Here is a 25,597-nt window from a genome sequence, read left to right on the forward strand (position 1 = left end):
GACACTTTGCAGCCAATAAGAACCCTGGGGAGGAAGGGGCGGAAGTTTAACGGGTACTAGCCTCTGTTTGTGTAGCATAAACAGCTTCAGTTCAAACATGCCAGTGTTTGAGGAATACACTTAATGTTTTATTACTCGAGACTACATTCAGACCAAGGCTATACTCTTATCCAGTGGAGAAATAATTACCCAAAGTAAACGTTAGCCAAATTCACAAAGGTTGTTAAAGCACTTTTGATATAGTAATGCTTCCTGCAGCTGCAGTTTTTCACTTCCCCTGGGAAATCAGCTCAGATCTGGTGAAAGATGGAGCCTCTATCCGGACATTCGGCAGGTACATTATCTGTGTTTAATAACAGACTGATTAGAGAGGGTCGATATGCAAAACAGGTCATGTGACTTGATGACATCACAATATGGCTCACGATATCTAGTTTTGCTAACAAAGTGCTAACATGGTAGTTATTAGAAAAGGTTCCTTTGAAACTATGGCTATGTGTTTTGTTTTGTTTTTCATCAAGGACCATGTACAAACTTATCTATCTTTACACTAGAGGTATTCAATTTTCATACAAAACATTTAAAAAAATAAATTACAGATCTTTATAGTTTCAGTTACTGTTTTTTTAAAGAGCCTTCAAACATGCCATCTCAGAATGTACATTTATGTATATAAAATATAGCATTACTATAAGATTTATCATACATGCATGTGTATGTACACTATATGGCCAAGTACACATGGACACCTGACCATCGCCCCTATATGAGCTGGTGAATATCCCATTCCCATGGTGGCTTAGTGGTTAGCACATTAGTTCTTCCAGGTACAAAGACATGTGTTGTAGTCTGATTGGCATTTCCAAATTGTCTGGAGTGTGTGAATGTGTGTGATCGTGCCCTGCAATGGGTTGGTACCCCGTCCAGGGTGTTCCCCCGTCTTGTGCCCCGAGTTCCCTGGGATAGGCTCCAAGCTCCTTATCCTGTATAGGATAAGCGGGACAGAAAACCATGGGCATTAATATGATTGATGTCCGTCTGTCCCCCGCACTTATAACAGCCTCCACTCTTCACAAAAGTCTTTCAGGACTTTAGAGTACGTCTGGGGGAATTTGTGCTCATTCAGGCAAAAGAGTGTTTGTGAGGTCAGGCACTGATGATGGATGAGAAGGCCTGGCACACGATCGACTTCCAGTTCATTCCTAAAGGTGTTCAGTGGGGTTGAGGTCAGGGCTCTGTGCAGGCCACTGGATTTCCTCTACACCAGACTCATTAAACCATGCTGGAAACATACAGTTGTTTAAAATGGCTTTGTATGCTGTAGCATTAACATTACCCTTGACTGGAACTAAGGGGTCCAATCTCTGAAAAGCAGCCCCAGAATATTATTGCTCCTCCACCAAACTTTACTGTTGGCGCTATCCATTTCAGTAGATAGCGTTCCCCTGGCATCCGCCAAACCCAGATTCCTCCATCAGACTGAAGGACGATTCAAACACATTTCCACTGCTCCTGAATCCAGTGGCGATGTGCTATACACCACTCCAGCCAACGCTTGTGTGCAGCTGCTCGGCTATGGAAACCCATTTCATGGAGCTCCCAATGTTGCTTCCAGAGGCAGTTTGGAACTCTAGTGAGTTATGCAACAGAGTAAAGGTGATTTTTACATGCTATGCACTTCAGCACTTCAGGCGGCCCTTCTCTGTGAATTTGCATGGTCTACCACTTCATGGCTGAGCTGTTGTTGCTCCTAGACGCTTCCATTTTACCATAATAGCCTTTACAGTTGACTGGGGCAGATCTAGCAAGGCAGAAATTTCATAAACTGACTTGTGACAAAGGTGGCATCCTATGACAGTGCCACGTTTATAGTCACCATTCTACTGCCAGTGTTTGTCTATGGAGATTGCATGACTATGCACTTGATTTTGTGCACCTGTTAGCAGTGAGTGTGGCTGAAACACCTGAAGTCAGTAATTCAGAGGGGTGTCCACATACTTTCGGCCAAATAGCGTGTCTTTATGCGTTTTTAGGTGACCCGAATACACATTTCCATAATAAACTAAAATGTTCATAAATATTTTTAAATGATAAAAGCACAAAGGTTTTGACAGAAAGGTTTTGGCACAAATGGGCAGTACCAAATAAACAGTCTCTGAGCATTTATTATAAAAAGTACAGTTTTATGCTTTTTCTGAAATTTTATACAATTATTAGCTGAGGGCGGCATAGTGGTGCAGGGGGTCGCATTGCTGCCTCACAGCTCCAGAGTCACCGTTTCGATCCTGAGCTCAGGTTACTGTATTGTGTGGAGAAACCTCGTGTCCGCACGGGGGATCCGGTTTCCTCCTACTGTCCAAAAACATGCAGGTAGACGGATTGGCAGTACTGAATTGCCCCTAGGTGTGAACGTGTGTGCGCATGGTGCCCTGTGATAGAGTGGGATCCTATCCAGGGTGAATTCTTCCACCTTGCACCCAGCGTTCCCAGGGCAGGCTCCGGATCCACAGTGATCCTAAAGTAGTTACTTTAAAGAAGTCATAAAGTAGTTACTGAAGATGAATTAATGATTAATTATATATATACGCATATATATATATATATATATATATATATATATATATATATATATATATATATTTATATAGGTGAATGACTGGATAGATTATGTGAAGATGTTACTTCCTTATCTTTGTTAGTGATAAGATACTGATTCGTTGTATGCCAGGCCTTCTTCCATAATTTGGAACATGTGGTTCTTTCTGGAACACAGCTCTTATGGACATATCATTACAAGAATGAAAGATGGGCATTTGACTGCAGTATTTATATCAAACATTATGTAATACGTTCACTTTCTGACTTTGTGGAAGGTCTCAGTATGTATGCGTGCACACAGACAAGAAGGTATCCAGGTGATGTTCAGTGTTTCTGCCGGTTTTCCACTGTACATGCAACCAAAGAAACCTATGTAACTAGTGTTTTCCTACAGAACATTTAAAGCACTAGCTCCCAGTTCCGGTCCTGAAGTACCCCCTAACATGTACTCCACATTTTATTTTTTGTTTTCTCTGGTTTAACACATCTGATTCAACTAATCAGCTAATTCACAGTCCTTCCTGACTTGAAGTGACTATATGAGAGCAGGGAAAACGTACAGCACAGAGGGTGATCCAGGACCAGAGATTTAAATGGGCTTTCTTGGTATGATTTCCACCAACTCCAATAAATCTAGGGAACTTTAATAATTTTTTAAAATGAAATATCCATCTGATCAGTGCTCTAAGAATGCTGAGAATACCTCCATGTAAATGACCATGATAGTAAGATATTAATATTGCTCACCCGCTATTTCCAGCTTGACAGTGTTCTGTTGTGCATGTTTGAATGTTCTATTCCTAGACTTACAAATTATCTGCCGGAGGAATCCAAAGCCATTCTTACATCCCATCATGCATCAGTGCAGTACCAGGTATCAATACAGACTACCTTTATTGAGCCTTTTGATCCAATAATTGGAGCTCAATACATTGTACTTGGAGAGATCGAAAAGTCAGAGGGTATGTCTGTATTGTGTATTCGTTGTTTTTCGTTCATGTTTAATACATTATGTTATCAAATGACTCAACAGTCCTGCTTATCACATTTCTGCTTTCAGGGGAAGGTGAAGCCATTGTGCATGCACGGGTCTTTAATTGTGTGGACGGCGTCGATGTTGCACTGCTACAGAAGGCCGTAAATGAACAGAGGAAATTTTTTAGGGAAAGAAATGATGAGGCTGGTGCACGGTAACATCGGTTTCCCAACAACCATATCACCTGGAGAGATAAAGTGGGGAAGATCAGTCTGTGTCTGGGGTCAAATAAAATAAAAGCAGAGATACAATCATGGAGATAAATCCCTGATTGTTAAAATGTTATTATAAAATGAAAGAAAATGTCATTATTAGCACTTCTATTAGACACACTAAGGTTGTTTAAAGTAATACAAGAGAAATACATATGCATAAGAGTTAATTAGTGGTGTACAGTTTTAGTACTATTATTTTTACTTTTTTTTTTTTTTTTTTTTTAGTACCAAATAATTTTCTAAAAACGTCACTCATTAACCGTATTGGTGTGATATTAGAACCAATGCTGACATGATGATGTCTTAATGACATATAGCTATTATACAAATTTACATTGGAAGTAGTAACCTTGAAAGTAATGACTTTTGGTGTAACCCTAGATTTAACTTCGTCAAGGTAAAATGATACTGGGTCAGGTGTAATTTAATATGGGTAGCTTGAAGTACGTCAGATTTTCATTTGTGTGTTAGGGATGGAAAAATGGATCCAAAATATTGGCATTTATGTACAGTTAATGTAAAAGTCATATTTTCCATGTTTGTGTGCAATGTTCAGTGTTCATGTTTGTGTGCAGTGAATAAACTGTATATTAATTTCAAACCACACTACAGTATTATGTACTGGTTGTTTTATTTGGTTCTGGGTTAACAAGACAAGACCTTTTTTTTATTTAACATTTGAATGCACAGTGGTATTTTTTAAGATTGTCATGATGGGTGAATTTCTTAAAAACAAGATTTAAATAGTTATCAGTAACAGGAAAAAAATACCCAGCCCATCATCCCAAGTAAAACAGACTTTGAAAGATATTTTTTCATAACCATTAAGCTCTTCAGATGAATATATATGGTTCTTATTTCTCACATCATGCAAATAAAGTAAACAAATATTGCCACATCAGCTGTCAAAGCCCTTAAATGAATGCTGTTTCTCCAAAATGTGCTAATAGTTATTTATATTAAAAAGAGCCAGTGCATGCCAGATAGCATAATAAGCAAAATGCTGAGTAATCCCCATTAGCTGTGACATATTAGTACTAACATTAAGACACTTATGTGTGCTCAAATATTATTACAGATTATTAATGTAGTGTGATTTGGCAGCTTTTTTTCCTGAGATTTACAACAATCTGAGCATTATGAATATAAACATTAATGGTTTGCACTGAATTACAGTTCATTTGAAAAGAATCTTCAGAAACTGCTATGCTCTTCACTTTGGCTGTAAACATGTCTTAAGAGTAGTTGCTGTATCTGTGGCTCCTGTACGAAGGCATGTAGCCATCATCCGTTGATGCTGCAGGAAGCAATGGGAGGCCTGAATATGGGTCTGGCTTGCAGAGTGCCATCGCCTGCTTGTAGCTGATTTTCTGCTTTGTAATTGGATCCACTAGGTCCTTGATGTAGTTTGCCTCTTCCTGAAGCTCTCTCATCATTGCACTGTCGATCATCTTGCCTTTGACTGCATCTACAATGCTTACTCGGCCTGCTTGGTTGGGGCTGACAAGGCCACCTGTCAGGTACTGCACCTCCATGTAACGCATGGCTGTGTCTTTAGGCAGCCACCCCTTCTGAACAGCCTCTCCAATTGACAGACGTTCTTTAGTTACTGGATCTTCAACCCCAGTGAAGGCTTTCTGGGCATTAAGCAACCTCTGCAGCTGGGTGGATTCGATCAGGCTTCGATCCGATGCTTTGTGGACTGAATATCTTTCTCTGTTGTTAACATCCACAATACCACCAGTGGCTGCTTGTGCCTCCAACAACCTTTGGGCTGTAGTGGGGTCAATCATCTTTCGGGCCAGGGCCGAGCGCACTGAAAGGCTTGTATCGGTATCTTTGTCGTAAATTCCACAAATAGGGAGTTGCTCATCAAGGGAATTGGGGTTGCTTTTGGTATATGAGGGGGGTTTCTGCGAAGTCCTTTGGCTGGTAACTGATGTGATTGTAGATGGCTTCTTCTTTTCTCCAGCCACGAGAAGGGCAAACTCTGAGATGGGCATCTTTCCATCTTTATATTGCTGTAATTGATATTGGGTCAATTTGCCATCTCTGAGAGCATTTTTGATGGAATATTGCTTGCCGCTCTTGCGATCTTGCAATACAGACGTCTCCCCATCAGGTGTCATTGTAGTGATCTCCTCCCAGTCACACTCCAACTCCTGCAAATTGATGTACTGGGTACGATCAATCAGCCCTTTAATGTAAGCATCATATGGTGACATGTCTTTACCAGTCTCAGGGTCCAGGATGCTAATTCTGGTGGAGACGTTTTTCTCCTGCGTACGGGTTTCTGAAGCACTTTCCTCTTTTTTCAAGCTGTTTCTGAGCTCTGTGATGGTGTTTTCCCGCTTGTAAATCCTATCCTTCTCGTCCAGAATTTCTCTCTCCAAGCGCTGAACATCAGACTCCATCTTTATGCTCTTTTGCCTGCTCATTTGGGATCTTTCACTCATTAGCCTGGACTGCTGCTGGAATGAGATGCTGATTTCTTTCTGATCGCCCTCCAGAGCTCTCAGTTGACGTTGGAGATCCTGTTTTTCTTTTAGAAGGGAATCCCTTTGATGTATAAGATTAGTCTCCTCTTGAGAGGTTGTTGTTCTTCTGGTTTGCAGTCGCTCCTGTTTCTCTTTAAGACGACGGATTTCATCCTCCACGTCTAATCTGGCATTTCTCTGCTGGAGCACATGCTCTCTTAAGCGAGAGAGCTGAGTCTCTACTGCTGGGTCTTTTTCTACCCTGACCACCTCTTTGTAGACTGTTTTCTCAAAAGATTTCTCTTTTTGTAGGATGTCTATCTGGATTTTCAAATTCCTGATGTCTCGCTCCAGCCGCATGACATCATTGCTCTCTTTGTCAAAGTCTGTCCTCAGGCCACTGGTCAGTTTTTCCAGTTTTGGATCCCTCTCTACTTTCAGAACTTCCTCCATAACAATATACTCCTGAACTGGTGGTGGTGCATTCTCTAGCTCATTGATACGGTATTTAATTTGTGACAACTCAGTCTCCACCATAATCTTTTTTTGCCTCTCATCACTTTCCCTAATAGTCCTCTCCTTATCCTCTATCAGAGCTCTTAATCGCTGCACTTCCTGATCTGCCTTCCTACGATTGTTTACTTCCTCATCCAGAGTCCTTCCTAGCCTCTCAAGTTCTATAAGCTGCCTTGGATCTTTCTCTAATCTCAACACTTCTTGTACTACCACCTTCTCTTCTGGTCTCTGTCTCTCCAGTTGTATGTATTTGTTCTGAAGATCGAATACCATTTCCTCTATGGTTCTGCGTGTTTGTGCCTCGTCGCGTACCTCCTTCCTTAGACGATCTGCTTCCTTCTCCAAGAGTGGATCATTGATATGCTTGACCACATCTTTAGTGACCACCTTAGTCTCTATCTTTGACTTCTCTGCCTTCAGTTCATCCCGCTCTCTCTTGAGACGGTTCAGCTCATCTTGAAAGGAACTGTAGGATCTTTGCAGGGAATAGACTTGATCAGAGAGCTTTTGAATCTCTCTCACGTTCTCTGGACTACGTTCTTCCTTCACCACCTCTTGAACCACTTCCTTATACTCGATTGTTGGTTTCTGAGAACGGACAGCTTCCAAATCAATTCTGACCAAATTGATCTTTCTTTCATAATCAGAACACTGCCTGGCACCATCCTGGAGTTCTCTCCTCAGTCGTACTATCTCCGCTTCAGTCTCTGGGGAAATCCTGTAGATCTCGTTAACAATCTCCTTGATGTCTATCTTTGGTTTAAGCTGCTCAACTTGGACATACCGTGCCTGAAGATCAGTCAGTTCGTTATGAAGCAATTTATTCTGGTGTCTCTCTTCATCTATGCTAGATCGGAGTCTGGTAGACTCATTAATGAGTGCAGGGTCTTTTTCAATCTTCTTCACTTCTTTGGTCACATACTTGGGCTCTAAGGTAGGGATGAGTCTCTCAAGAGTGGTAATTTGACTCTTTGTTTGGACAATTAGATTGTTCAAAGACCGGGCCCTTTCATCCTCATCTTCAATGTCCATCTTTAATGACATAACAGCCTTCAGCATCTCAGGATCTCTCTCTACTCGAACAACCTCCTTCTGTACCACCCTTTCTTTGATAGTGGGCCTCTTTTGCTCCAAGAGTATCATCTCTGTTTTCAGTTGACCTCCTTGACTATCTTTAACTTTGACCTCATTCATCAATTTGCTTATCTCATCCCTCAGTCTTTTAGCCTCCACATCCAACTGAGGGTCTCTCTCATATTTGGTCACCTCTCTAGTCACCAGTTTTGGCTGAGCACCCTTAAGTTCTGTTTCCATATTAGAAATCCTTCTGGTGAGCACCTCAATCTCACTTTGGGTTCCAGTTCGTCGCAAGGCCTCCTCGTGGACTTTTTTCTGAAAGTCAATTAAATCAGCCTCAAGCTTTGGATCACGGTAGTATTGTAAAACCTCCTTCTCTTCCACACGTTCAACGCCTCTTCTGCTCTTGAGGGACAGCATCCTATCCTGAAACACTCTAAGCTCAGATTCAACATGGCTGCGTCTGCCAATTTCATCTTCAAGTTTCTTCTGTAGACCATCAACCTCTGCTACACTTTTTTGTTGCAGTTGCTGCTGCTGCTGTACAATGGCTACTTTCTCCTCTTTCTACAGAATGAAAACAACAGAAAACATCCAATCATACAGAAAATCTTGTATGTATGTGACATCTCTAATAATTTGAATGGTAATGCCCAAAATGTATCACATATTTTTTTTTAATATTTTTCTAGAACCACATGACGTACAGTCAGACATCAGGGTAAATCCGTTTTTTTTTTTTTTTTAAATCTGATTTGTAGACTGAGTGTTTGCATTGCAAATTATAAGTAAAACCAATTTGTCTGTTTGAACTGCAGTCACTTTAACTCATTGGTTGTCATAGTAATTTGGCAGAAAGTTGGGTCATTAAAAGTAGAATATGGGATCTACATTTGCATAAATCATATAATGTTTTACATATCGGAACTATCCAGTCATGAGTTCAGCATGGACCATCACATCAAAAAAAAAAAAAAAAAAAAATTTGGTATGCCGTTTTGTGGCTAATTTCAGATTCATGGGAACTGCAGTTATGCAAGATTCTCTCCAGGGATTGTAAGTATGTATTTAGTAAGCAGTCCCCAATCTGCCTTTAAATTAGTTTTTTCTGTTTTTTTATTTATTTATTTATTTTCAAGTACCTGATGTCTAAGCGCCACACATCGGTTGAGTTGCATGTCCTGAAATACTATTTCAACCAACATAGCTTGATTTGAAAACGTCAGATTTATTTATTTTTTTTTTGCTGTTCAGTCACCATAAAATCAGATTTGGCCTGCTTGTCTGAACATATCCTTAGGCACACATCATAAATAATTTACAGATGTATAAGTTTTTATGAGGCGGATTTATACCTGTGCAAGAAGGCTCTTGGCTAAGTCCATCTGGTTGAGAAGCTGGTCATTTGCCGCCGCTGTGTTAGCATAGCGGTTCACTAGAGCTTTTTCCTATATTACCCAAATGAAAAAAAAAAAAAGAATTTAATGAATGTGAAATGCATTTGATTTGGTTAGGTAACATGATGTTACACTTTCAATTAGTCTCACCTGTTTTGCCACAGACTCGGCCAGGGTAGGTGTGGACACCCTTCTACTATCTACTGCATCAGGGTTTTTCAGAGTCGCTCTGTACTTGTCAGAGCTAATATCATATTCCTATACAGAGAAGGAAAATAGATGTACATTTTGAATTCATGGTATTCAGGGTTGGTTTAGATGGTACACTCATCATTAAACATAAATTTAAGCTTACACTGAGGATATCCTGGAGATCCTGAGAGAGATCGACCATCCTGTCCACTTCATAACCTTTCCTTTTAATGTCCTCTACTACTCTCTGTGGAAAACAAAACATAATATATATTTTTTTATTATTATCATGGATGCTTACTATTCATAAGCTGTGATTTGGGCAGATAAAGTATTGTTGTAGTAATCATTATGTATATAGATTAAGTCCACTGGCCTCTTGAGAACTCTGCTTTGCGCTGACTTCGGCTATATCATCCGAGGGTCTGACCTTGTTGTTGGGCAAATTGTCCAGGAATGTGTCAAGTGATTGGGTAGCATTCTGGAAGTCATTATTTTTGGTGCTAGCCCCTTGCAAAAGGCTCTCCCTATGCATAATTGTGAAATAGAGTTAATTACAATAATAATCTTATACTCACATTTCAGTTAGAACAAAAACAATTCACTTGGTGAGAAGATGCTAATTCCCTTCATTTGTTTGTAGCTACATCATACCTGTCTACTAGCTGGTTGTTTAGGTTAGCATAGCGGTTCTGCAGGCTTTTAACCTGAGCCTCCTGCCTGCGTATGTCAGGGCAGTACTCCTGATATCCCTGCTGGAGGGAACTGCACAGTTTTTCTGTCGTCTCCAGGTCCTTGTTCAGCTTCTGCATCTCAGGTTGGGCAGCAGACACATCTTTCTTCAGATTCTGAGGAAGTTGGCAAAGGGTTAACAAGATTTATGGAAGAAATTTGATGACTAGCAAGAGCTTCAAGGTTTATTATGTCAAAGCAGTACAAATGCAAGTGTAACGTGTAAGTCCACCTTACAGCATCGTGCATTTCGTTTGGATGGAAAATGCTAAAATTCCTTGCTTACTTGCAGTTCGTGGATGCGGTTCTGGAGGGAGTTGGGAAAATCTAAAACAGGACCATCTCTACACAGCTGCTTCTCAAAACCAGAAACAATCCCATCCACCTTTCTTATTTGGCTCTCCAAGTTCAGGGATGCATTAGCCCTGCAACAACATCCATTCATTACAAGGGTAAGATCTTTTATTAAGCAACAGTAGCTCATATGACTGTACACTACAGTTATTTACTATATCATACTACTAATCTGCAAATGTTTTACAAATCCTAAAAGGATTAAATTATGATTTATAAGCTAGATTTTTAGCCTACTTCTTGGTGTAGAGGTCATTAAGAGCAGCCAGGCTGTCTTGTTTGTTTTTGGTCTGGTTCAGTCTCTCGGGCAAACTGGATGACACTGGGCCATTGAAGTCCTGGGATACAAGTGGATCAAGCTCCTTCTGTACAGCTGCCTTTTGCTGCTCCAGCTGCCGCAGAGCTGCTGCAGCTTTCTGCAGGAACATGGAATAAAATCAATACATAACTGAAACATGTCCCTTTTAACATAACCATCACACCTGTATGTGATTTTTGGACATCCCATTCCAGACTTAGTTCACTTTTTGCTTTTAGAATAATCTCCACTCTTCTGGGAAGGTTTTGCACTAAATTTTGGAATGTGGCTGTGGGGATTTGCCCATTCATTAGTTCACAATTCACAAGAGCATTAGTGAGGTCAGGCACTGATGTTGGGTGAGGAGGCCTGAGGCACAGTCAGCGTTCCAGTTCATCCCAAAGGTGTTCAGTGGGGTTGAGGTCAGGGTTCTCTGTGCAGGCCGCTTGAGTTCTTCCACTACAACCTTGGCAAACCATGTCTACATGGAGCTCGCTTTGTGCACAGGGGCATACAAAGACATTCTATACAATCGTGTGCTTCCATCTTTGTGGGAACAGTCTGGGGAAGACCCACATATGGGTGCGATGGTCAGTTGTCCACAAACTTTTGGCCATATATAATTTTTTTTGTGTATTTTCTTACCTCTTGTTCCTTCAGGCGGTGTGCAAGATCTCCACCAGGGTTGCTGCTGTCCAGTGGAGCTCTCATTCGGTTCAGCATGTCCAGTTCTGCTAGGGTCAGGTCTTTGTCCAACTGATCCAGACGTCCACTGAGTTCTGTAGCTTTAGGGTTCTCCAGAGATTTAGATACAGGAGCTGGAGCACAAACACACACATAAGAGGTTGGTGTGTATATACTGTATTTGCATTTCCTCTGTGTGTTTGCTCTTGGTGTGTGTGTGTGTGTATGCGTGCATGTGCTGTGTGTGTTATTCACCTGATTGCACTGCTCGTGCGGTTTCAGGGACCTGAGTCTTCAGTGAGGCCCTGACTGCTGCACGCCTTTTCTTCAGGTCTTCCAGCTCTTTGCCCAACCTACACACACAGACACACAGGTGACTTTGACTACTGCATTCTCAAATACCCTTTAATTAAATACTTATATTATGTTCTGAATATTTATCTGTATTAACATGATTATCATCTTGATGTTTTTTTTGTTGGCATGACACCAGATTGCTCCCATGACAAATCTGCTGGACCTCAATGACACTTTAAAAGCTGTCACACACTCTAGGATGGCTTCATCATTCAAAATCAGACTTACAGATCCACTTTGTTAATGGCATCTGTGTCGGGTGGAGGAATCAAGAAGCACACTCCAGGAAAGGAGTTGATGGCCCCGTCAGTCGAATGCACTTCCCATTTTGCGTTGTTGCTGTTGGACTTCAAGGTGAACTTCTCACCTCTGGATATGGAGGCCTGGAAATTAAATCACGTGTGTGAGAATACAAAGAATACATAACAACATGCAAAGTTAAAAGAGAACATCTAAAATTAGAAAATTAACAAACGCTTGTTGGTCTATGAAAATTTCAAAGGTTTTACAGTAGAACTAGGCTTAATCCAGAAAATCTTTATGTGGTTATATTGTGAGTTTTGGATCAAAACTGGTGCCTTGATATGGCAGCTGTAGATTAATGGTTGAAGGAATAATGAAATTTGAAGTTTTCCATCTTCTCCTTTTTAATGTAGACTTAACTGACTATTTTCTGAAACTTTTTATTTTGCCAATTTTATGAAACTGAGGAAAGGAAAGAGCACAGGATGTAAAAGTCTCTAATTTTCGTTTGTTTCTATTAGCACTTACTTTCACCTCATGCTGACTTTATCTAGGTGAACTATGACGTGTGAATTCACAAGCCTTAAGCTTGTGAGCCAATAGAAAATAATTGGGGTGGGACTGAGATCTCTTTAAAATAAAATGGAGGAGCTGCTTATTATTAAGTTTTCGTTTGCACACTGTTGTTTAGTGCTGAGAAAAAAGTTATGCAACATATCATAATATGCAACTTATGGTAGGGTTTTTTTTTTGTTGGTAGAACTCTTTTTTTTCTCTGCCTGCTATGTTCCTGCTAGCAATGTTGCCAGCTTTGAACTGTTTATGTGCAAATAGTATTGAGATGAGTGTGTGGTGATTTAGACATGCAGTTTCCACGTTGGTCAAACTTCCTGTGAGGTTCTGCCTCAGTTGCCTGCTATGTGAATGAATGTAAACACATCAGTGGGAAGTGTGTTAAATGAAGACACCTTGGGTGTGCTCCAGTCACACAGAGACTCGACGGTGACGGGTCGGTTCGGGGCTGTGCGGCGGAGTTTGAGAGGAGCGACGGTGGTGCTGCGCTTTCTCAGATCTGCTAAGAGTTGCTCACAGCGCTGAAGAGGCCTTTCCTCTGTCTGAGAGAGAGAGAGAGAGAGAGACGAGGGATTAAGGGTGAAAAAAATAATAATTAAACCACACTCTACTCCCTACATACACTATCCACTACATAGTGCCCTTCTGAAATCTCTCAATGCACCAAACCAAGTAGCTTAATGACTACAGAAAGCCTTATGCTCGACTTGATTATTTTATATATCACACTTTTTCCTCTTATCTGATATCATACTGATGTTTTAAAGTTAATAGGATTTTATAGGATCTTACCTCTAGCTGTAGCTGAGTCTCTGTGTTGGACTTTTTAGAGAGAGATTTGGGGTCCAAAGTGGAACTGAGGCCTGTTAACGATTCGGACAAAGTCTCGGCATCCAATTGGTACTGTGCACAGAAAAGATGGTATAAAAAGATAAATATGTATAATATATCTAAATATTTTATACAGCACATATGCTGCGTGAATTAGAACAGATATGTTAAACCAGAGGTACTCAATGTTTACCGTCAATTAAGCTTATAACTATGAACTAAATAATATGTAGATACTGTACAACTCTAACGACATTAATAGTGGCTGATAATAATCTCTCCCATTCCACTATCAAAGCATGGACCCCCTGGCTATTCATCACAGATCCCACTTTGACAACCACGATGTTATACAAGAGGAGAAACAGAAAACTATGTCTAATATCCACTGCCTGTCAAAAAAAATTTGCCAGTGTATCAGTAATTGTGGATTTTTGGTTAAACGTCAAGAAAGAAAGGGATGAAGGGAAATAAAAATCTAGAATTATAAAATCTGAAAATAAGTTTTACTTCTAACCTCTTGTTTGACTTGTACTGGAAAATATAAGTGGGACAAAAGAATCTGGATTAGCCTATATAGGCACTTGTAGCACACAAGTCTCATTTATCTTTACCATTTATATGAACTCTGTCTATAGATCATTTATCTATAGGCTTAGAGTAGCTGGTTCTCCCTGCAAGTACAATGACCTTTAATAAAGCACTCATTTAGAGACCTATGATAATTTATGTTCAGATATTGAGTCCTTAAATTTAGGGATTATTTATTAGTTGTTTTTTTTTTCAAATTACACTTATTTACTGCAAAAATAGACAGCTTATCAAGTGAAAATATCTTGAATATAGTCATAAGTATCTAGTATTTCCTATTATAAGGTTACTATAAACTATAAATATAAATATAAAATTATTAAATATAAAATATTTAATCTATTTCTAGACATTCTTCCTAATGTCAAGCTCGAGACCCTATTTCTGGTTGGAGTTCTCATCTCTTGGGAACAGTTTTGCTACAATGGCTTAGGACTACAGTTGCTATGATAGCTTTAGGACTGCAGTTCCTGCAAACAGTCACTGAACAGTTGATAACTTCAACAAAATAGACTTCACGTGAAAACTATAATGAATTTTCATGGTTACACAATTGCACTTTCTGACCATATAGTATACACTTATAGAGGGGAATTATTTATAATCGCACTATCCGGTGTCACCCGGATGAGGATGGGTTCCCTTTTGAGTCTGGTTCCTTTCAAGGTTTCTCCCTCATATGATCTCAGGGAGTTTTTCTTGCTACAGATGCCTATGGCTTGCTCATTAGGGATGAATTCATAAATTTTTTAATTTATATCCAGAATTTATATATTTCTGTAAAGCTGCTTGTGACAATGTCTGGTCTTAAAAGCGCTATACATATAGAATTGAACTGAATCTTTTTCTATTGGCAGATGATTTAGGTAATTTTAAGCAATTATTTCACTTGCTAAGATGCTAAGACTTTTGCAGCCCTGAAAATATGTTTAGCTCCTTTTAACTTCTAACAAGTGAGGACTAAGGTTCTGCTTTAGAGTATGGAACACATCTTGAAGTATTAGTGACTTAAAGAAGCTCTAACGTACTGCACGTAACACACTGCAGCAGCCACTTGACACTAGCTAACTAGGACTTTTAGAAATAACATGATGTCAATTAAACATTAGTAAGATATGAATTTAGATGATCAATTCATGCTCAATATTTTGCATAATAGAGTCTTAACAAAGCGTCTATTGCGCATTACCATGACTAACTTTTGTCAATATTTTTCCCAATAGATTTTATAGCTCATAATTTCATATGCATGGTCCATAAAATCATGCTTGTTAATCTTGTGAAGAAAATTAGATGTCTTGGCTGACTGCTACATGACCCCACCACGAACAACCCCATCAGAGAGCCTCCACTATGACTCCCAACTATCCCTGACACGTCACCACACCCAGCGTTACAAGGCTGGCTCACTTTCAAGATGGCTGCTCAGATGTTCAAAGATGTTCAGGGTGAATGTGCTGTGCTTGTTCTGCTGGACTCCTCCTGTATCACTTTACCTTTTTGTATTCCTCCACATTGTCCAGGTGTGTTTCTTGGCAGATACAGAGGTTCAGAAATTTCTGCCATTCGTTCCTCAGCGTGTCTCTGTGGTCCTGAAAGAGGAAACAGCTTACACATGCTGAAATTGAAACTGATGCTGTAAATCACTGATAGTGCAATTAGAGCTGAAGTTACTGCTGGTGTCACGGGTCACACTTTGTGTTTCTCCACTAATGTGGAGAACAACAAACAAAGAATGTGGTGATCACCAACAGTATGTTAATGTTTTACGCAAAAAAATGAAAAAAAAAAAAAAAAGTCATCTAAACATTATCCATGACCTCTTATATTTTATTCACTGAGAAATTCTATAATGTAAATTTCAATATGAGAAATTCTATAATGTAAATTTCAATATCATAAACCCAGACCCATATATTTATTTATTTATCAAAATACACCACAGCGCTGTTGAATTCTCAATTCTGACTGGTCAAAGGTTTTTTAACATTTTCAATATTGTTCAGCAGCTCCGACAACAGTGTCAGTTCTAATTCAAATCACAGGATTATATCCTCTCACCTGAATGGTGCTTGATGCAGGGTGTTTCATCTCTATCAGACGATCTCCATCATCCTGCAGTTTGTTCACCTCGCTCTCATGAGACAGCAGGCTGTTGTTTTTAAAGTTCTACAGCAAACCACAGAGCAGGAAACACTCAGGCTTCTTCAACCCTCCTTTTAAAGGCATGATCTAGATGAGAGAAATGTGAATCCAGAGCCTCACCTCGTAGCGGCGCCGAACGTCCTGCGGATCCACCATGCGGTCGCTCCAGTCTTGTTGGAGGATCTTCGCCTGCTCTTCGCTCAGGTAGCCTACCTCTTTATTACAGCTATGCATGTACTCGTACAGGCTGTTCAGGTAGTGATGGCGCCATTTTGAGTTGTCCTGCATGACGACGACAACACACACACGTATACAGGCCTAGTTAGTTCGAATATTTTGATTAACAGGCGTTAAAAGCACATGAAGCAAATGTGGAAAATTGTTAATGATAAATACCTCAGAAAATAAAACAAATTCATGTCATTTAATTTTCATTACATAATTCACATTATTTAAAGTAATGGTTCAGCAAAAAATATTTTGAGTGACACTGATTTAATTGACTATTTTCTGAAAGTTTTTATTTTGACAATTTTATGAATATGTTCAGATTTGCGAAGAATTTTTTTTTGCTGAACTGTTCGTTTAATATTCTTTACTATCCTGATTTTTTAAGACTGAAAGAGTAATATCTTACCAACAGATTGGAGTATTGCTTCTTGAGGGCAGCATGTTCCTCCTAACACAATAAAGCAAAATATCAGTATTTATTTACTCAACGTATATTGTAAATCTGAGGTAGGTTAACACGAGGGATTGAAATTCGCCTCACAGATAACAGAGTACTCTAAAAATGACAAACTGCCCCTTTAAAGAAAGATGTCTGCTGGCTGGATTATGGCTGACCTTAGAGCTGGTGCTGTCTGGGCTGAGCTGCGTGTTGTAGGCTTCGATCTCCTTGTGTAGTATATTGTGGGCTGCGATCTGTTTCTCCAGTTCAGCCATGGTGGGCCCATATGCCTCTGAGTTGACCTCTTTCTGCAACACACACACACACACACATACACACACACGCATATAGTGAGGCACTGAGAAACAGTCACATTTCCAGTATTGAAGCCTTAGTAACCTAAGAGGCTAGCAGAAGAAATTCCTGGTCCTGTTTGGCACGTCTGATCCAAATGCTCATTGAGAGCTACACACTGTTCTTCTAAACAGGTACAAATGCAACACAATCTTGGATATGTAGCCATTTGGCTCCAGGTCATATGCTTCCCTTGTTTTTCCCCTTTGCAGGAAAACAATATAGAAGAAAATGATATTCTGTTGTCTATTATTTTTTAACCACAATTGCCCTGAATTTGACAATAAACCATATCTTGATCATTAGTAGTAAGCACTAGTTACTAGGTACCATTAATTCCTTGTATCAGGTAATATAAAAATGTATGGCAGATTTCCTACAAGTTGCTGACGTGTGATGTCACACTGCCAAGCGTTATATGTAGCTATAGCACCTTACACCTGAAAGGAGAGATATTTTTAAGTTTTGACACATTTTAACAGTGTGATAATGCCATACATTAACCAATATCAAACATAACTGTCTTATTTCTAAATGTGTGTGTAAAATAGGCAATATGATAAGGCTTTAAAGCTATATCAAGCATGCCATGTATCATATTATACCACTGCGCTACCAAATGCTCAATTCTGATTGATCATAATGTGTTGAATAATTTCTACGACAGCAGCTCAGACAATAGTTCCATCTGCAAGGTTTATATCAATGCACTCATTCTAATATTTCGCAAACACGGATCAAAAATTTTTTGGAAGGAGTCACCAGTGTCAGTCAGCAGTAAAGCTGTAACTTTATGTTTTCAGACATGGGGAAGCCTTCAGAATGGAGCAGTTTTGACTGTTTATAGCTGCTATAACGTGATAACAGGAACGAACTTGTTTCACGGGATGTTCCACAATAATAAACATAACTATAAATGGATAAAAAATATGACTTGTCAGTCTTCAATTAATAAAAATTACTGTGGTATAAGATGAATAAACACCATTTTCAGAAATTAACCTCTGCTTTGCATCAGGCCACTTGACTCCACACTGTCGTTGATTATTTAACTATAACAGCATGTCCTATCATGTTTTATTCCTTACACACCTTCCAACCAGAAATAATGACTTGATATAATGATATTATAGAGTACCTTTCCTGGTCTTTTGGTTTGATAATGACCTGATCTGTTAAGTTATGTGCGTTTGATCAGGGAAAGAGTTAAAGACATGGTGAACATGAAGAATGAGTGATTTCCACCGTTGCTGTTTACCTGTTTCTGGTTGAACACTTGGATCCAGTTGATGCGCGGCTGCAGGCCGATCTCACTTATCTGCTTGTAGAGTTCACGGTAAAACACGCAGTCCTTCAGCCAGCGCTCATGAAGTCGACTCACACTAACACACAAATACAAAACAGCTTCAGCATCACAACTTATAAGCCATGCATACAAAAGTTAATACTGATACAGTACTGTGCAAAAGTCTTAGGCACATGCAAAGAAATGCTGTAGAGCAAAGATGCCTTTGAAAATAATGAAATTAAAGGTTTTTGCATCTAAAAAATGCTATAAAGAGCAGTAAACAGTAATAAATGAAACAAAGTCAATATTTGGTGTGATGATCCTTTGCTTTAAAAAAAAAATAGTAGTCTCAGGTACAATGTGTGCAGTTTTATAAGGAAATTGGCTGTAAGTGTTACTGAGCATCTTGCAGAAGCAGCCACAGTTCTTCTGGAGACTGTGACTGTCACACTCGCTTCTTATTTTTGCAGCAAAATCCAGCAGCCTTCATTATGTTTTTGTCTGAAAAGTGGTCTCTTATGTACTATGCTGCTTTCTTTACTGACATACAAACATTTTTCTGTAACATTTCATTTTGTGCTGGAAAACTAACATTTGGAAATCTAAAATGTTTTTTATACTGACTCAGTAATGTAGAAGTCATAAAAAAAATCTATAACAAAGTTTGTACTAAAAAAAAATTAGGATGCCTAAGACTTTTGCTCAGTACTGTATCTGACCCTGTGACTGATTATCCATGTCTTTTCAAAAAACAAAACCTGCTGTGTATGTATTGAGACATGTGATGCGCCATCTAGTGGCCATTCAATGAACTAGAGTGTAACACACTTCAGGGTTAAATTAAATATTGTGAACATTTTGTCAATGAATGCCTATTCTGTAAGACTTTTTCATATAGCTAAGCTGAGTTTTATTAATGCTACTCAGATTGTGTGTATTATATCTAGTAGCTACTGTAGGTTTTATCTGTAGGCTGCTATTTCTAGTATTTCATAAATAGATTAATGATAAATTATTTGTTTGTAATTAATCAATAGCTAGTTACATTTATATCTAAATTAATTTCAGGGCAAACAAAGGAAAAATTATCTAGGGTATACTAGACAAAATATTTCTGTTTTGCAGATAAAATAATAAAATTTATATATATATATATATATATATATATATATATATATATATATATATATATATATATATATATATATATATATATATATATATATGTGTGTGTGTGTGTGTGTGTGTGTGTGTGTGTGTGTGTGTGTGTATATATATATATATATATATAGTGTACAGTGTATATCTGAATGGCAGATATTACCAATTAATTCATGAATTCATTAATTAATTCATTATAATTAAATCCTGTAAAATAATTAAACATAAACAAAACAATATTATGATATTCTTTGACAAAATTAAACATGTTCTTAAAAATGAGGAGCAGAAAGACAAGTATAGAAAAAATCTATAGAGAGACTGTGGACAGAAAAAAATAATAGTCCCAAAATGTGTGATAAAAAATTATAATGCTTTAAAAAAAAAAAAAAAAAAGGTTTTCACTTTTTTCACCATATGGTTAAAGGTTTAATTATGAATGAAAATTATGAGAAATTGAAAGGGATTGAAAATTAAGTGTTTGGTTCTACAGTGATTACACACTGAAATTTGTTTCAGTATTTGCTAAATATTGTCGAATCAGGAATATAATTTGCTAAATATTGTTGGATCAGGAATATAATTTGTCTGGATTGCTGAAGAGGAAAGCTTCAAACTTGAGGGGGCAGTTTAGTGGGTGTGTTGCATAATGTTGTAACACAATGTACCTGTGCTCAAACCACCCCACCTCTTGTTGTCTTACATGGAATGATATCACTACATGGTGAAGCTTGTTCATTTTTTTGTGTATTGTATCATATACGTACAAGTAATGTCTATGAGACCTTACTGAATAACTGGATGCAATTTGAGGAAGATATTTACAAAAAAAAGATTTTAGGTGAGACAGATTTTCCAAACACATCTTGTAGGAAAATTGTCATTTTCATTTAAGGCAGCTGTCACTTGGTGTTTGTGTACTCACTCTTTCTCGATCTCTCCTGTCTGTGGGTGTTTCATTTTCTTGGCTTTGTCCAAATCCAGGAAGAGATCCTTGAGGAGCCCTTCGGCCTCAGACAGGCAATCAGAAGTCTCCTTCTGGTGTTTAAATGGAACATTGTTCTTGTCGTTTTCTGCATCCTGAAAGAGATACCGAGGCAGAAATGATGGTTGATCATCAGTCTTTGTAAACAGCACTGGCTCATGCTCTGTTCACATTTTCTAGAGCCCTTTTGGATCAAGCCATAGAGATAGTGCGGTTGAGTTATGTCCTTATAAGAAACAGATGATGGGAAAGAACGAGAGAGAGAAGGAAAGATGCAAGAGTGGGATTAGCAGAGACAGAGAGAGATAGAAGTAAATGTAGACTCACAATGACCAGCAGGTCTTCAGCCCTCAGCACGTCTTTTTCCACTGTGTCAGCATTCTTCTGCATGCGTGCGATCAGTAAGGTCAGGTCATTCACCTGAGTCCTGTAGGAATCAGGGTCAAAGGTCATGGTTAGAGTTCATCCTTCATCCTTCAACCAGCATTTGTGCTTTTAAATAGTAATCAGAGTTGTTGATGTAACTCTGCAAAATGTTGCTTGGTGTCAGATTAATGCAGCCAAAGAAGTGGAAAAAAAAAGAATGGTGATGTCATATGATCAAGTTGCGAACTTGAACCACTGTCACGTCAGGAAATCAGGACATGCTGGCATTTGTCTCGAAAACTGCTCTACTGGGAATTTTCTCCAGCAAATAGCATGTGTCAAGACATAACACATCCATCTGTGTGCATAACAGGACAACACAGTTCCTGAGTGTTCAGCGTCCCGTAGTGAGGATGTGACAGAAGCACCATGGACACATGCATGGGTGTTACACAATCAAAAACAGGAAGTGAACAAATAAAAATTCATCGATGTAAGATTCACTGTACGAATCACACTTTCACACGTTCTCACACGCCATTTTATTAAGTACAACTGCCATGTAGATTCATTTATATACATACGTATATGTGTGTGTGTGTGTGTGTGTGTGTGTATATATATATATATATATATATATATATATATATATATATATATATATATATATATATATATATATATATATATATATATGGATGTTAGTTGGCTGGTGGCTTATTCTCAGCATCAGCATGTTAGTGTGTGTGTTTGTGTGTGTGGTAGTATGAGTTGACTTTATCAAATATTGCAGTCCTGCTGTGGTTATTAAACATGAAACACCAATGTGCATGGGAAAATATTGCTATAGTCTCTCTAACCTTACATCTACATGACATACCAGCAAGGTAAGTTTGCTTAATAAAGTGATAATTTATTCATTTAATGCTCATAGCTGAAACAAATAATAGGAAGTATGAGATTTCAAGGTGTTTCTGCTTAACATCTAGGCGTTATGTGTATGTGGCAAAGTGGCAGAACGAGCTGTAGGGGTTATCGCTGACATGTTAAGCTGGTATGTGCAGTTTGGGTGTGGGGACAGTGAGACTAAAGATACCTGAGTTCTGTGAATTCAGTGAATGTCTGACATTCCACAACTTCCCCCTCCACTTTCTCTCAGTCTGTGTCTGTCTCTCAGTCTCTATCTCTCTCTCTTTTCACTCAAACACAGAGCTGTGGCTGGATTTATTGTATTTCATTGTATCACAGAGCGCATATGGGATTGTACATAAGTAGAACTTTTTTTTATTGCTAAAAGAGCTGTAGGACTTTTTGTACATGGGCATACAATACCCTTTGTTCATCTACTCACAATCATTCACTTTCATAAGTCGCAGTCACAGTAGCCATGCGCTATCTCGTTTTTTGTCTTGTGGTTAATGCTGACCTCCTGCATGAGAGGCAACGCATCCCACACCCACCACATTGTTGCTGTTCTAACACACACTTCAACCTGCGGTACCTTGCACTGCATGGTTTTGGTGAGCTAAGGTAGTGTGCTAGAGCAGAAAACATGATAGTGCGTGATGATATTGGCCTGTCGAATAGCATTACACACCCTCGCTCTAAGCCAAACCTCTCGGAAAACACCAGCAATCAAAGCCCAGTTAGCTAAACCGAGACCAAACAGTGCTGTAATCATCCTCCCATTCATTGACTAGGCTGGTTTTGTTCCTTCTCAACAATGCTAACAATGTTCCACCGCCCTCTTGTCATGGGCTCTCGCTTTTCTTCTGTACCCACCCTGGCAGGTTCCTCCCTTGGACACAGATCTGAGGAAAAACCCCAAATTCTCAGAAGCCCGAGGAACTACATCGTCTCTGAGAATGTCAAACATGTACAACACAATTCCGCTGTGATTAAATCCCCATAATGCTTTGGAGCACCATTTGAACTGTTCTATTTGATCTTTAAATACACTCGTAAAACCTGATTCCGCCTTGCTCTGAATTGATTTACTCTGAATTGTTATTGGAAAACAGTTGACGCTGACTTCATGTATTCGCTTCATTCATATATTCATCATTCACATATATTTTTCTAGCAATCACACAATTAGACAAAGACATTTTCTTTGTGGCTTGACATATTTTCCCTGGATTCTGTACATATACAGTGAAGTTATTTTACTTGGTTACACAAGAGGTGTGTCTAAACAAACATTAACGGAAAATATTTGTGGTGATACATAATTGTCAAGCTCATCAGTCCTGTTATTCTGGCATTTTATCGATGAAATTAGTTAAGGGCAAATTATTTAAGGAAAATGTGAAGCTTTTCAGTCATCCAAATTGTTTTCGATTTCCTGATATAATCATGTTTCGCTTGTACCTGGCATTTTACTTCTAATTTAGCAATTTTTTTTATTTTACTTTTTTCCTTAACTTCTTTGTCCTGCGTCTCTGTTTGGACAGTTTACAGAATTTATTTATTTAGATTCTGATTTCCATGATGGTTTCACGATTAATTTCTTGGAGTAACATTAAAAAATGATTTTGGAAAGACAAAAATGAGACATTTCACCATTCTAGACAACTGGCCTTGATTTTCTACCCGTAGACTGAATGTCCCGCTTGCTTTGTTCTTCTGGATTTTGCCATATGACAACCACATGATGTCACTAGCTCCTCCTGGAGGAGTGTGTGAAATGCGTCTCATCCACGGTCATGGCTTGCACACCCATATCCCGCACCTTATGTGTCATGCTATGCCGTGTCAGCCACTTATTGGCACGAAGTCAACACTGACATTCAGGGTTGTGTGTTACAATAATTATAAATATAAAATCTCTTGGAGCCATGGTTTTTCTCAACCCAAACAGTGAAAACATGAAGGCCCGCAGTGCATCAGGAAGCCAGGAAAATATTTGCTGTATATTGCAAACTGAAGAAGCAAGTTCCTCTGGAAAAGCTACATTTGCAGAACCATGACTAAGAGCTGGCCAACACCCACTGGAGGAAAGAGACAACCTAACCACTCCAACCGTTCCTGGGTTATACTTTCACCTCTACCGACAGTTATTTCCAATTAAAGTCATTGTGGCGCCAGGGTGCTACCTTGAGCCCACTCGTTTCTAAAGGGTATGTTTACAAAGCAAAGTGAGCTAATGCTTACAACACCACCTCTGTAAGGGTACAGTGGGAAGTCCTGATAACTCATCGCTCAGCAAGGGTCATGCTTTGGAAATCTTTTCATTAATTATCTCTGAGTGTTAATCTGGAATTAGCTTTTGTCTCTCTTACGCACAGTGCAATTAAGAGAGTTATATCCGCAGACAAGACCTGATCTTGTGCTCTGTATAGCAAGGTGTCAAGCTGCACAACCAAAACATTACAGTTCTGTCTGTAGGCATTTGGTAACTTGCCATTGAGTTGAATCAGGTGATAAATGAAGACTTATTGTGAGGCAGTATTGTTGCCTCCAGGACTGATGTCTGACACCCGTGCTCAAGTCTAAACTATCAAATATCAGCTGTCATCCGGAATTTGACACTTAGCTTAAGATGCCAGTTTGAGCTCAATTGCAATAAAAAACAGTATGTTTTTTTCCCCAAATACAATCCAACTAACATACATTCTCCACTTTTTTTGGTTTTTAGAACTGTTTGCAGTTTTGTTATGCAAAGAGAAATATTTCAAAACATCTACATGGGATATCTAAGCAGAATTACACAAAGTTTAAGAACAGTTAAGATAATCTCATCTATCTCACACTCTCCCAAAGTGAAAGGGCAAGTGTGAGATCTATGATATAGACCTGAGCAGCCAGAAGCTGACCGACTTTAGCCTCCGCCTGAGCTCCGGTTACAAGCACCTCCTCAAAATCAGTCACTAACTCACACTCACTAACACACTCACTTGGTCATCTTGGACGAAGCCTTGAGGGTGCTGCTGTCCTTGGTGCCATCCTTGACACTTGTCTCTTTCTTCTTAAACATCCTGCAGGTTCGGGGTGAGGTGAAAAGTCACCTGTGTGTATAAGTGTATATTTCTCTCAGCCACTCAGCTGGTCTTAAATCCCTCTCGCACACTGTTTGGCTTCTTCTGCGCTGTATCTATGTCTCGTCTAAATCACACAGGCATACGCACACACACACACGCTCTATGTGTCTCTGGTGGTGTGTGTCTCCTGAAGTGTCGCGAACTGTTAAAAGATGGAGATGTTTGCTTGTCTCTGCTCCGCCCTGAGGAACAGGTGTCGGACGACACCCAGGCGTACCGAGGGACCGGGCAGACCTGTTCTGCGCTCCCATTTCTCGCATACACATACACACACACATACACTGAAGTTTGTCATACATTCACAATGTGGGCCAACAGAGAATGCCTTCTGGAAATGTGTTTAAAATGCCAAAACCTGTGTTGCATGCATGTCCTCATTCTGATGACTGTGCTAATAATTTCTAACCTACAGAGTTC

At 39.1% G+C, this 25,597-nt stretch overlaps 2 protein-coding genes across 2 annotated transcripts; one reads left to right on the plus strand and one right to left on the minus strand.

Annotated features, from left to right (window-relative positions):
- The first annotated feature begins 37 nt into the window (after positions 1-37).
- Positions 38-4,455, plus strand: ten1 (TEN1 subunit of CST complex). Its single transcript, XM_026933335.3, has 3 exons — positions 38-334; positions 3,403-3,560; positions 3,659-4,455. Exons 1-3 carry the CDS (start codon positions 246-248, stop codon positions 3,790-3,792), a joined length of 381 nt encoding a protein of 126 aa, XP_026789136.1. The 5' UTR covers positions 38-245; the 3' UTR covers positions 3,793-4,455.
- Positions 4,456-4,463: 8 nt separating this feature from the next.
- evpla (envoplakin a) lies at positions 4,464-25,339 on the minus strand. Its single transcript, XM_034314899.2, has 22 exons — positions 25,037-25,339; positions 21,102-21,201; positions 20,715-20,869; positions 18,599-18,722; positions 17,163-17,294; positions 16,954-16,995; positions 16,437-16,598; positions 16,233-16,340; positions 15,668-15,763; positions 13,542-13,652; positions 13,145-13,291; positions 12,162-12,316; positions 11,832-11,929; positions 11,538-11,710; positions 10,832-11,010; positions 10,527-10,665; positions 10,163-10,356; positions 9,885-10,035; positions 9,672-9,755; positions 9,467-9,574; positions 9,275-9,367; positions 4,464-8,486 (listed from the first exon to the last, which is right to left on the minus strand). The coding sequence occupies exons 1-22, from the start codon at positions 25,114-25,116 to the stop codon at positions 5,085-5,087; spliced, it is 6,033 nt and encodes a 2,010-aa protein (XP_034170790.1). The 5' UTR covers positions 25,117-25,339; the 3' UTR covers positions 4,464-5,084.
- Positions 25,340-25,597: the final 258 nt, after the last annotated feature.

The sequence above is a fragment of the Pangasianodon hypophthalmus genome, chromosome 2 (genome assembly GCF_027358585.1).
Source record: "Pangasianodon hypophthalmus isolate fPanHyp1 chromosome 2, fPanHyp1.pri, whole genome shotgun sequence".
Taxonomy (NCBI): domain Eukaryota; kingdom Metazoa; phylum Chordata; class Actinopteri; order Siluriformes; family Pangasiidae; genus Pangasianodon; species Pangasianodon hypophthalmus.